General features: G+C 31.9%; 1 protein-coding gene across 2 annotated transcripts in view; it reads right to left on the bottom strand.

The window, feature by feature from the left end:
- Positions 1–14,790, bottom strand: part of Fam174a (family with sequence similarity 174 member A) — a 47,767-nt gene that overhangs the window by 18,580 nt on the left and 14,397 nt on the right. The window contains exon 2 of one of the 2 annotated variants that reach the window (XM_005326134.5): positions 10,027–10,161. In XM_005326134.5, coding sequence (XP_005326191.2) covers positions 10,027–10,161 — 135 coding nt within the window. Of the gene's footprint in view, positions 1–10,022; positions 10,162–14,790 lie in introns of those variants that run through there. The other variant, XM_005326135.5, reaches the window with a different exon arrangement.

The following is a 14,790-nucleotide window of genomic DNA, read 5'->3' as shown; positions in this document are numbered from 1 at the left end:
TGTTTTCCATTTTTAAAAAGAAATGTGAGCCTGGCTTAGAAAGTACATGCTTACTGATTTGAGCAAGACTGAAAAATGAAAATGTTAGCCAGGCATGGTGTCACATGCCTATAATCCCAGTAACTCAGGAGACTGAGGTAGGAGGATCACAAGTTTGAGTCAGCCTCAGCAACTCAATGAGGCCCTAATCAACTTAGCAAGAATCTGCCTAAAATAAATAAATAAATAAAAGGCTGAGGATGTGGCTCAGTGTTAAAGCATCTATGATTTTCTGGTTTCAATCCCCAGTACCAAAAGAAGAAGGAGGAGGAGGAGGAGGAGGAGGAGGAAGAGGAGGAGGAGGAAGAGGAGGAGGAGGAAGAGGAGGAGGAGGAAGAGGAGGAGGAGGAAGAGGAGGAGGAGGAAGAGGAGGAGGAGGAGGAGGAGGAGGAGGAGGAGGAAGAGGAGGAGGAGGAGGAAGAGGAGGAGGAGGAAGAGGAGGAGGAGGAAGAGGAGGAGGAGGAAGAGGAGGAGGAGGAAGAGGAGCAGGAAGAGGAGGAGGAGGGAAGGAAGGAAGGAAGGAAGAAAGGAAGAAGGAAGAAGGATGAAGGAGGAGGAGGAGGAGAACAAGAAGAAAAAAGCTGATATCTATTATCTCAAAGATGCTGTTGTTCTATATCGCTAGCCTAGTATATATACTAGATTGTTAACTACACAATTGGCCATATTGTGCACCTTTTGTTCACCAGTATAACCCCACAGCTTCATACAGGGCCTGGGGCACATGACAGATATAATCACTGATTTTCATAAAGAATGAATCCATGCAATTTGCTCTATCCATTGAAATATTGCCTCAAATTCCTCACGGTTAAAACTGACTTCACACTTTTTGACCCATAATATCTGGTATGATCTGAACATGATTTGAGTGTATCCCCCAAGGGTTTCTGTGTTAAAATTTAATCCCAACTGTGAGGTATTAAGATGGCGAAAACTTAGTCTGACTTTGATATTTAATTGTGGGGCCTTTAGGAGGTAATTAGAATTAAATAAGGTCATTAGAGTGGACAACCCATGTTGTTAATTTTACAGAAAAAAAAGAGACAACATGCATACTCCCTGTCTCTTGCTATGTGATGCTCTCACAGTCTAAGTACTCTACTAAAAAAAGACCATCACAAGATGCAGGCCATTGAACCTCTTTTCTTTATAAAGTTACCTAGCTGCAGGTATTTTATTATAATAACATAAAATGGACTAATCTAATATCACTCCTAGAAAGCTCAGCAATACAAAAACATATATGCACAAGGTTATTAATCGTAATATTGTTTATAATTGTAAAATAATTAAAAATTATTTATTATTAATTATTATGTCAAATCATAGATGAATGAATAAGCTATGAAATATACCTACTATATAGTACTTATACAATTATAGAAATAAAAATATAACTGTGAAATTATATGCCATGACTTTCAAGAGATATTAAGCACAACAAAAAAACATATAGAGCATAAGAATTATACTGCCTATTGTGTAAGAAATAAGTTATACATAAGCTATGAAATATACCTACTATATAGTACTTATACAATTATAGAAATAAAAATATAACTGTGAAATTATATGCCATGACTTGCAAGAGATATTAAGCACAACAAAAAAGCATATAGAGCATAAGAATTATACTGCCTATTGTGTAAGAAATAAGTTATACATAAGAAATAAGTATTTCTGTCAACCATTATCAAAAGACTATAGGGAGGATAAGCCAGATAATAAATTGATCATGTACAAAGGGTATCATGGGAAGAATGAAGTGATAAGGACATAAGACAAGTATGCATACGTGTGATTAAATTTTATTGAGAATATTAACTGTTGGAAGCATGTTCATTTTTTTTTATACTAGAAGAAGGGAAACCAGAAACAAAGTAAACTGAAAGGCATTATTATATTTCAAATGACTGCTAAGACAAATTACATTATGAAGGCCATATCTGAATAAATACTTTCAGTCTTGGACACGATGGGGTTGTGGAAAAAAAACTGGAGAACATCATAAACTCTTCTCAGAAGGTTTATTTATTAAGCAATGTAATTAATAGGCAAAAAAGTTCAGAAATTACTGTAGTTTTATTATAGGATTGAACAAGTCAGTAAAAGTATTGATGTTGGAAGTCAGGGATCTCATGATGGAAGAAGAATACAATTATGGAAAGATAATTCAAAACCAAACCAAACCAATAAGTATAGACTGAAAAGGGAGGTCTGAAGGAATACTATCTAAATTATGTGTATATATATATACACACACACACACACACACACACACACACACATACATATATATATATATATATATACACATACATACATATACACACACACACACACACACACACACACACACACAGGACGCATGTGTATATATACATTCACAGACTGGTCTCTGGTGAAAAGGTCTATAGAAACCAAGATACCCTAGTCTCAAAGAGCTTACTAGGTCCACTCAAAGGAATGAGAATTCCTTGGAGAAATAGTTGATTTCATGGGTGGGGGTACAAAATGATCCTGGGACAGTAAGGAGGTTAAAAATAAATAAATAAAGGATGAAGTCACAAGGGAACAGAAATCATTTGGTAATGCTACTACTGGTGACTTTTGGGATCACTTGGAATCCAAATAAACAAGTACATAAATGAATTACAAACCTCTGAAAACAAGCATGTCATTCATTAGTCCATGATAGATAGATAGATATGTAGATAGATTAAAAAAATAAACAACATTTGCTTATGGTAGAAAATTAATGCTGACTAGTTATCATGGAGAAAATACTGAAGTTAGAAAATCATCATTTTGCCACTATCTAGTCAGTCAAAGGTTAGATTGTGCAAAATCATGATAAATAGTGCACACAGAAAAAATTTTTTATGAAAATGGAAATTTTTCATGATTTTAAAATATATCCCGATTAATTTTGAAGGAGGAAAAAGAGTAACATAGTGAAGAAGTTGGATAAAACCTTCAAAAGGTGCATAACAATTAACACTGCAATGAAGGACAAGTGAACACCCTGTGGTCTTCAGTTATCATGCATGTTCTCTTTAGCAGTTCAATCAAAAATGCATAACCTGAATCTAATTATGAGGAAACATAACATCAGGTAAATACAAATGAGTGGTATGAGCTCTTCTATATCCATAGTATGAAAGAAAAAGAGAACAAAATAAAATGTTAAGAATGGTTGAATTTGGGTAAAAAGCATCTAGGACTTTCTTTGTAATGTTTTTACTATAAGTTTGAATTTATTTCTATACAAAAAATATTTTTTAAAAAGTAATGCATGAATATATGTTCTTTGAAGAAGAAAAATCAAACAGGAAGATGTAATTGGAAAATAAAATGAATTATCAACCTCCCAATGTTATCTTTTCCCCACTATAAGCTAAACCTCACAAAGTTAAGATTTTTTTTTCCTGTTTTTTGCTCAAATACATCCCAAGCAGCCACACTGGTGCTTGGCACCTGAATAACTGCTACAATATTCATTCATCTCTCCAGTAAATGAATATTTGAGTATGAGGTGTCCCCCAAAAGTTCACACGTGAGACAATGCAAGAGAGTTCAGAAGATAAATGATTGGGTTATAAGAGTCTTAACCCAATAGTGAATTAATTGCCTGATGGGATTAACTGAGTGGTAATTGAAAGCAGGGTGTACCTGGAGGAGGTAAGGAAGTAAGGGTGTGGTTTTGGGGTCTATATTTGTATCTGGCAAGTAGAGAACTATTTCTCTGTTTTCTGATCACAATGTGAACTGCTTCCCTTTGCCACACTCTTGCACCATGATCTTCTGCTTCCTCTTAAGCTCCAAGGAATGGAGCCGGCCTGCTACACCAACTAAGACCTCTGAAACTGTGAACCCTCAAATAACCTTTTTCTCCTCTACAATTGTTTTGGTCAGATCTTTTAGTCACAGTGGCAAAAAAAAAAAAGCTGACTAAAACAACTATTTTCCTCCTCCTTACTTTACGTAGTTCTGTAAACTAAAATTATTTATTTATGAAATAAATTGGGTCAGACTACTAAAAAGCTCACGAAGGTTTCATTATTGCTTCTTCCTTAGTATTTCTTCTCCTTTGCCATGAAAACAGAATACCTAGATCCCACTGGTAATACATTTCAAAGCCCCTTGAATAATTCAAGTCACTCCATGTATTTGCCCCCTCTAAATGGTCTTCTTTCTTATCCTCTTACTTCTTACCCTGTTCTCCTCCAACCCAACAGAGAAATCTTTATAACACAACTTTTTTTCCATGTATTAAGATTTTCAGAATGAATTTTCATCACCTGTAGAATAATTGATGAGAAGCATGAATAGAATGCATTACAAGTGTTTCAAGATATGTTTTCTTAGCTGGGTGCAGTGGCATCTGCTTGTAATCCCAATGACTTGGGAGGCTCAGGCAAGAGAATCATAAGTTTAAAGCCAGCCTCAATGACTTAGTGAGGCTGAGAGGCCCTAAGCAACTTAGACTCTGTCTCAAAATAAGAAATAAAAAGAGCTGGGGATGGTAGTTCAATGGTTAAGTGCTCCCCCACACCCCCGCCCTCCCCCAAAAAGATATGTCTCCTTTTCTCTTTCCTCATCTCTACTGAGATATAGTTGACAAATAAAAATTGTTAACATTAATAGGTATACTTAGATGTTTTGATATTCATGCAGTATGTGAAACATTCACAAACAAGCTAAAAACATTTTCATCTCAAATAACTACCATTTATTTTTCTGGTGAGAACAATAAAGATTTACCTTCATAGCAAATGTCAAGTATGCAATGTACTCTCATTAACTATATTTATAATACTCTACTGTCTTTTGCCCACTTTTGAATCAGATTATTTGTTCTGTTTTATTTTGCTATTGAGTTACATAGCTTCTATATAAATATTAGATATTAAAGCCTCTCTCTACGTGTGTGTGTGTGTGTGTGTGTGTGTGTGTGTGTGTATGGAGAGAGATATATATAGAGAGAGAAAGAAAGATCCTGACACAAAAATACAAATGCTACATGATCTATTTGTATATATAGAGAGATACAATATGTAGTATGTAAGTATACATAGTTTGTATACATCCAAATATCTAAAATCCAAATCTTCATGCAAAAATTCCAAAGTCCAAAAATCTCTGAGATCTGAAATACACTTATTCACAAACATCTTATATAAGGGATATTAAAAACAGAAGTTCATTGGATTAGACAAAGGGGAATGAAGGAAATGGAGGGGGAATGGGCATAAGAAAGACAGTAGAATGCATCAGACATAATTTTTCCTATATTCACATATGAATACATGACCAGTGAAAACTCCACATGATGTATGACCACAAGAATGGGATCCTAATTAGAACTTATACTCCATGTATATATGTCAAAATATAACATACTCTATGTATATATAAAAAAGAACAAATAAAATAATTAAAAATTAAAAAAACAAACAAACTATGTTTCCTGCTATTACATAGGTTGCCTTTTTACTCTCTTGATTGTGTGGAACCTTTTTAGTTAGATGCAGCCGTAATTATTTTGTTGCCTGTGATTTCTGGGATCATGTTCAAAACATCATTACCCAGACCAATGTCAAAAATTTTTTCCTCATGTCTTTTTGGAAATCTTTTATGGAAGCCATATATGTAAGTCTTTAATCCATTTTGATTGATTTTTGTATATGGCAAAAAAGAATGGTTTCATTTCATTCTTCTGCATGAAGATGACAGTTTTTTCACTAAAATTTATGGAAAAGATTATTCTTTCCCATTGTGTCTTTGCACTCATGTGGAAAAATAAATTGACTATAGATATATGGATTTATTTCTGGGCTTCTAATCTTCTGTTTGTATTTGAGTATCATACTGTTTGAATTACTGTAGAACTGTACTGTAGAAAAAAAGGATTGTGATCCTCTGCTTTGTTTTTCTTTCTCATATTGCTTTGGCTATTTGGAGTCCTTTGTAGTTGCATATGAATTTTAAGGATTCTTTTTCTATTTCTGAAAAGAATGTAATTGGGATGTTACATTGAATCTGTATATCACTTTGGGTAGTGATGAACATTTTAAAAATATTTAATTTTTCCAATCCATAAACACAGTTGACTTTTATCTGTGTCCTCTTTTATTTCCTTCACTAGTATTTTATAAATTTAAGGACATAAATATTTTGCTTATTTGGTTAAATCTATTATTAATTATTTCATAACTTCCTTTCCTATTAGGGGGGATTTTCCACTTTTGGTGTTGTGGATCAAACATGGAGCCTCATGCATGTTAAGCATATGCTCTACCATTGAGCTATGCTCTAGCCTTTCACTGCTACTAAGAATTGGATTGTTTTTTTATTATTATTTTTCAAAGAATAACTCATTTACATGACTGATCTTTGGATGCTAATTTTATACCTTACAAAATTTTAAATTATTTATTAGTTCTAACAGTTTATTTTTGTTTAATTTTTAGAGTTTCCTATATAGATAATCATGTCATTGCAGATATAACTTTACTTCTTCCTTTATAATTTGGGTGATTTTTATTTATTTTTCTTGTCAAATTACTATGTAGGTAGGACCTTTAAAACTATATTGAATAGAAGTAGCAAAAGTAAGCATCCTTTGCTTGTATCAGATCCTACCAAAAAATAATTCAGTTTTTCCCCACTGACTATGATGTTATTGGTGATTTTTCATAAATGGTCCCTATAGCATTAAACTCCTTATAAACGTATCTGGTTGAACATGTTCATAAATAGATTTATACTTTATAAAATGCTTTTCAATGTCTTCTGAGACAAATATATTTTTATCTTTTTTTAAAACTAATGTATATTATGGATTGACTTGCATATCTTAAAATATCCTTGCATTCCAGGGACAAATCCCATTTGGTCTCACTTAAATATTCTATTGAATTCAGTTCGGTAGAATTTCATTGAGAATTTTGGCAACTTTGTTCATCAAGGGTATATTAACCTGTAACTTTCATTTGTTGTATCTTTGGTATGTTCCCTTAGTAAAGAAAAAAATCTTTTGAGAAAGACTGGCATTGATTTTTTTTTTTTTGAAAATTTGTTATGATTAACTTGGTGAAGTACTTTGTCTTGGGATTTTTTGTTTCTCTGCTTTAGACAGGACCTTGTTATGTTACCTAAGCTAGCCTCAAACACATAATTATCCTGCCTCACCCTCCTGAACAGTTGAGGTTATAGGCATATGTGCTACCATGCACACTTCTTGGGGAATTTTTGATTACCGATTTCATCTCCTTTCGTTATTAGTCTGTTGAGGTTTCAATTTATCCTTGATTAGATTTTGGTTGTACAATCCTAGGCATTTACTTTTCTTCTAGGTTATCAAATCTGTTGGCATATAATTATACATAATCTTTTTTATTTGTGAGGCATTACCTTTCTCAACTATTGAACTTTGCAAGTTTGTCTTTAACTAGCATGCTGAAATAGATGAACTAGAGTTCAAATTAAGTCCATCTTTGGAGATAATCTTTATTTTATTTTATTTTTTTTTAATTTTTTTTTAAATATTTATTTTTTAGTTCTCGGCGGACACAACATCTTTGTTGGTATGTGGTGCTGAGGATCGAACCCGGGCCGCACGCATGCCAGGCAAGCGCGCTACCACTTGAGCCACATCCCCAGCCCTGGAGATAACCTTTTTTTTTTTTTTTTTTTTGGTCCTGGGGATTGAACTCAGTGGCACTCAACCACTGTGCTACATCTTCAGCCCAATTTTGTATTTTATTGAGAGACAGGGTCTCACTGAATTGCTTAGTGCCTCACCATTCCTGAGGATGGCTTCGAACTCCCAACCCTCCTGCCTCCTGAGCTGCTAGTATTATAGGCATGCACCACCATGCCTGGCTTGGAGACAATCTTAAATTGTTAACAATTTTGTTTCCTACCTTCCATTTCTATGTATAGAGCAGATGCCTCATATGTATCTAAATTATTTCAATATAATAGCTGTGAAAACTTTTAATTTTAATAATAATAATATTAAAAAGAGTGAGATTCCACTGCCATCTTATTTTTTTTACATAGATTATTTCCCCATTTGAACAGATTGTGTTTTTCTTTTTTTTATTATTAGTTGTTCAAAACATTACAAAGCTCTTGACATATCATATTTCATACATTTGATTCAAGCAGATTATGAACTCCCATTTTTACCCCGTATACATATTGCAGATTCACATCGGTTCCACATCCACTCTTTTACATACTGCCATACTAGTGTCTGTTGTATTCTGCTGCCTTTCCTATCCTCTACTATCCCTCTCCCTTCCCTTCCCCTCCCCTGCCATCTTCTCTCTCTACCCCATCTACTGTAATTCATTTCTCTCTCTTGTTTTTTTACCCCTTTCCCCTCACTTCCTCTTATATGTAATTTTGTATAACAGTGAGGGTCTCCTTCCTTAAAACACTTTCTTAGAGTGAGCCCAAGATGAGAAATATGATTAGTTACTCCTTTAATAAGTCTTTGTTCCCGACTGTATTTCATATTATTCAGTTTTTAATTCTAATGCATAAAGTACCTAATATATTTAGTGACTCTTAAATGAAAATCCACAAATTTATCTGATACACAGCATAAAAAAAGTTATCAATCAACTATATTAACCTTGTTGAAAACTCTACAACATTTATAGGCAATTTAATGGGTTTTTAGTGAGCCAAACCAAATGTTATAAACGTGTATATATTTTAGTCATGTTTGTTTTTTAAGAGGCTAAGATCTTAATGAGAGGTTAAGACTTTTGTTCACATCTGCCTATCTAAGTTCTAATATTAGTATAATTGTATAATTAAAATTATATAAATATATTTTTATAAAATGTATAAATTTTTGTCATTACTTGAAGTTCTTTTATATACTTATAAGTCTTTTGGTTGTTGTTTTTTTGTGGTGGTGCTGGGGATTTAACCTAGGGCCTTGTGCGTGGGTTGGCAAGCACTCTATCAACTGAGCTACATCCCCAGATACTTTTTATACATTTATATATGTATGTATATAAACATACACATATATACAATAAATATATAAAAATAAAATTTTAAAAATACATGGGAATTTTTAGTAGTATTGGTAATTAATTCTTTTCTATATTAATTTATAATATATACATAAAATTTCATTTGTATATATGACTCAATACATATATACACAATACACTAAAATATGGGATTTAATACATATATACCCTTTATTGATTAAAATACAAAAATATAAGATTTAGATTCTATACATTATATATAGTAAATACATGAAATTTAATAGCCTGAGTTTTGTTCATTCTTTTCTTTTGAATTCCAAGATTTCTGTACTCTTTAAATTTGTACCTGATCCTTGATAATAATTTTCCTTGACCTAAGAAATCCCTTTTTATCCTAACATATCTTTACTTAATGTGTAGGATCTTCACTGCATCTTTTCCTCATTCTATTTGCATTAATTCAATACCCTTGTAATTTCATTTATCCAAATATATTAGGAAAGGTCTTAAAATGGAGTGAGAATAAATCTAAATACATATATTTTATTTACACAAACTATCAGAACACAATTAACTCTACAATTCTGTTTTGAAGTACTATTTGTAAATAAAATAATTCAAATGGAAAACAAAATGCCTTCAGAATATAAAAAGAAAAAGATTACTAAATTCCCCCTCACACAAACACACACAATACATATTGTAAGAATAAAGAAGTTAAAACTAAAGCATTGCAAGGAAACCTACAATAAAGATATTGGAGGCAGATGTATTGTACTCTTTATGGCTATTTCAGAATAGGAATGTGAATGTGAGCTATTGGCTGGGTAGTACACAGAACTTCATTAAAGAGAACTCAATAATATCAATTAGAATAAAAACTGTTTAGTGAACATCCACATCTTAAGTTTTCTTGGCAAGGACTTGCTTCCTTATATATGGAATTAAACTACTGAATACTTACCTTCTAGGATGATTAGCATCAAACAAGGTGTTATCATCATCCTCATCATCTTGTTCTAGAGGTGTTAATTCCATGTTTTCTATGTTTGTGTCCAAAACTCCGTATCTCCTGGTTTTTCGGTTTCTTCTTCTCATCCTACAAAACACAGCAAATTAATGAACAAAAATTATTTTAATATAGGATAGATGATACTTAGTTTATATTCTAAATTTAAAATAAGCAATCCCTACGTGTCTGACATAGGAGGCACTCAATACATAGATGGTTCTATTTCAAGTATATAATTCACAACAAGGATTACTTATGATTCATTAAACAAAATGTATTCCTATGATTGTTTCCATGACTGACATACTCTTTTTTGTCACTGACAACTGGTGGTGTTGATAGATAATTTTCTAAATCTTAGTTCAGGTACAACTTTACCAAAGCCTTCTATTCCAGCTTTGCTCCATATCTTCTTATTATTATATAGGATTAGGTATTTTTTGCAACATTAAGAAACTGTATGTATACATATATACTCAAATGCTAGACTGGTAGCTTGCAACATATCACAGGCTACACATTAGAATCACCTAGTGTCCATTAAAAAGTAGCATGCTCAGGACATAATTGCATTCGAATTTTCAGGAATAGGAATTAAGCATCATTATTTTATTAAAGTTCTACAAGTGATTCCAATGTGCTGAAAAGTTCTATCCTAAACCAGTAGTTCTTAAAGTGTGTTTCTCTGGATCCCCAGAACCATACTAATCAAGAAATTTATAAGAAATAAAAATCTTTGTGCTCAACATAGACTTAAGAGAACAACAAACTTTGAAAAGAGGGGCCAGAAAACTGTGTTTTTAACAAGTACTTCTTGTGATTTTGATGCATGCTGGAATTTGAGAAATAGTGCCCTAAAGTAATGAAAATATTAGGATACTAAATATAATTATTGTCAGCTGTGTATATGAAAGGGTTTCATAATATAGAGTTCTCCTGTTTCTCTTACAATACTTTTTTCTTTTCCTTCAAATCATTTAGCTCAATTTGTATTCATGTGGGTATATGTTTATGTGGGTGTTGATTTTTCTGTCTCCCCCATTAAGTTCCATGAGGGGAGCAACTATACTTGCTTTATTCACCATTATATAATCACAATACACATATAGTTAAGATGCTTTTAAAATATTTGTTGAGGGTTTGCATGACAAATTGAGTGGCACCAACTTCAAAGATAAGCATTTTCAAACACGACATGTGAGCCTCTAGAAGATAGTGTCCTACGTATACATGCATACATATATACATTCAACAAATACTTGAGAGTTTATAAGCATTGGATAGTATACTAGCTTCTGGGTGCAACATGCCTGGTGTCAGAAATTTAAATGTATAAAATATTACTAGTCCTAGACAAAAAACTAATTTCTACCACACACTACCCATACACCTATTTATATATCAAACAAAGGTAACCAAAGGTGAAAGAACAAAAACCAAGTGGATGTAATTGCTTAAGTAGCTAAAATAAGGCAGTGTGAAGTTTATGCTAGCCTTATATAGTGAAAAATTAAATAAATTTAGATTAATATTAATATGTATATGAATGTATATGTGTGTATGTAGGTGTGTCTGTGTGTGCATACCTATACATACCATGTGATCAGAAGTCTAAACTTTTTCTGATAAAGGACTGATAGTAATTTTGGTTTAATGGGCCATATATATTTTCTGTCATATATTTATATAACTTTTCTGTTTCGTTTACAATCCTTTAAAAATATAAAAAAATATCCTTAGATATTTTGGACTTCAAAAAACGTGTCAATGGACAGTACAGTCTATTTACCAAACTCTAACTGAGATTTACAAAATTAATTAACAGGAAAACCAACAGAAGGGGATAAAAGCATAGCCTTTGGAAAGAGGATTGAACTTTTTGTGCCAAATGATTTAATAATTAAGATGGTCCTTAAATATTTGTTGAGGGAGTGATGGTTTTCTGCTTTCCTTTGATTTAAAAAAGTGAATACACAGTAGAGACTGAATCCTTACTGCAACATTGGTTATGGATACTGAGAGTTATGATATCTCCCTTTTGCCAGTCTTTTGCTCACTTTTCTAAAACAAATGGCTTCCCAAATATTCTGGCATTTTTAGTCAAGAATTTAATGTCATATAAAAAAATTTATAGAAATATATTGGATTATCCCAAGTAAATCTGCTAATAACTAGGCTATTGCTAGTCACAGGATATTTTGGCAAGTCTTAAAACACAGAAGGGCATAAACACAGAGTTTAAGGATTTTGTAAAAAAACTAATCTCAGCAAATCTTTTTTGCTACTATAAAGGTCTTCGTCATACCTAGAATTAATTCCTAATTTTCCAGTGAAAGCTCAAATCAATCTTAATAATAACACTGTTTTCTGTATTTCTGTATGGTGCACACATTTGACCATATGGTGTAAACATTTGATTGCATGGGTTTGTGCACTGTATTGTTTATTCTAGTCTATATTGTCAATATGTATATTATCTATATATTTTGTATTGTAGGTTTCTTTTTTGTAATCATGGGTATAAAATATATCTTCCAAACATGAATCTTTTTAAAAACAGAAACCTATTTCATATAAACAGGCAAAATATTGTTAAGCTTTAAATAAGTGGGGGACTCAGTTCAATTTAAATAAATTTAATATTTTAGTATATGTACTAATTCATACAAGAATGAATCAAATTATCAAACCAATGTATTATTAAGTAGAATTTAGAACTGATATGCTACTTCTTAAAAAGTGTTTTCCCTTAGTCCAAATAGGGAGAGATAGCTACATGGTCATGATAGCTACAGGACCATAAAACATTAAATACAACAAAACATATTTACTATCATATGCTGTGATTTTTTTTTCCTCAAGGAGGGTCAAAAACCCTTATAAAGTCTTAAAATTATTGTGTAAATCCAATGAGCTACTTAAAATACAAAAAAAGTAAAATATAATATACATCATCAAGAAAAAGTCTAATTTTATCTATTGATATACAGTGTATATTATTCTGAAACAAAAGAGTAAAGGGGCTTTAAAATCTTTAATTTTCATAGCCATATTTTCTTTCTTACCAATAAATGTTTCACTAAGCTCAACTTGCCTGTATATGTGTTTATAATTATATATCTATTACCACATAATAATATGCATATTTTTCTATTTGACAGAATAAATATCTATCTAATATTAAAGTATATTTTGTGGTTCCCAATGAAGTATAAAAATAGGAAATTCATGTAACAAAATACAAGAAAGAATGTATGGAAGCCCAAAAGGACAAAAGATTTTAAAATCTAAACAGTTACTTACATTGAATTACATTCACCCAGCACATGGCATGCACAAAAGAATTATCCTGATCATATTCTTTCTAGATATTTGAGTTGGTAACCAAATACCTGTCTTAATATAGACAAATATTTCTTAATGTTCAATTACACTCAGCTTGGTCAGAACTATTTCCTGTTCTTACATGTAGAAATGATAGTATAAAAATAAAAGTACTAAGGTAAGCTTGATAAAACTGTATATAAAAATTGGATGCCACATAAAATAAACAAAACAGAATAAGACTTCATTTAATTTTACTACTTTATGCAAGGAAAAAAGTACAAATCAATGTAACTTGTTACAACTTGCTGTATCCACTGGAATTGACTCATACCTTTTGTTCCATTTGTTTTATTTTAATGGAATATAAGTAGGGTATGTATTAAATATCAACAATATAAATAATAATATTCCTTAATTTACTCAATAGCACATTCAACCTATACTGAAGAATATTAATTACACATACACGTTCTTTTGTACATGGTTAGACATGATGATAAAACAGGGTAAACCTCAATAATAAATATACAACTATTGATATAAAATATCTGTCTTGACTATTTTTATCATAAAGTGACCAATAATGAATCTACTTATTGACCAAACAATAATTTGAAACTATAATTTTTGCCATAGTTATGTAAGTAAATAAGTTAGTGAGCTACAATTTTAGTTGTCTATGATTTTCATCAGGAAGTCCAGTCAAATTGGATACAAAAAAAAGTAAAAGTTATTTTTGCTAATTTGACATCTCTCTCATTTTTAGACCTCATTCTCATAACTCAGTCCATCAATTCTCAGTTCTAGTACTTCAGGAAGCAAACACTGATAAGAGATTAAAGCATTTTATAGGCTGAACTTTGCCTTTCAAATATTCATATTGAGGTCCTAACTCCCAGGACTGGAGAATGCGATCTTTAGATCACACCTTAAAGATAGAGTCTTTACAGAGGTATTCAATTAAACTTGGGTCGTTAAGGTGAAACTTAATATATTATGTCTGGTGTTCTTATTAAAAAGGAAATTTTGAGACTACATGAATACAAAAGATTGACATGTGAGCATGAAGAAAGGCCTGGAAGAGATTCTTCACTCATGGCCCTCATTTCAAACAACAGAAGTTTAACCCCATTTGTAAGACTTTCTTATAGCAGCTCTAAAAAATTAATACACCATGCAAGAGATTTATTTATTACAGAAAAAACCTGTGAAGGATAGAGGGAAATACAGAAGGCCAGAAGATACTATAGCAGATGATGCAGGTTTTAAGACCCATGAAAAATACTGGGAAAGGATAACTGGGTAGTAAGATGTGCAGATTGTAGTGCACTTCTGAAAGAGTTTTGATCAGGCCAATGGTGTGTCTTCAAGCAAAACTACCCATTAGCT

This window comes from Ictidomys tridecemlineatus, chromosome 1 (genome assembly GCF_052094955.1).
Source record: "Ictidomys tridecemlineatus isolate mIctTri1 chromosome 1, mIctTri1.hap1, whole genome shotgun sequence".
In the NCBI taxonomy this organism is placed as follows: Eukaryota; Metazoa; Chordata; class Mammalia; order Rodentia; family Sciuridae; genus Ictidomys; species Ictidomys tridecemlineatus.
Note: the sequence above shows the minus strand (reverse complement) of the source record. Positions and strands in the feature narration are given on the sequence as shown.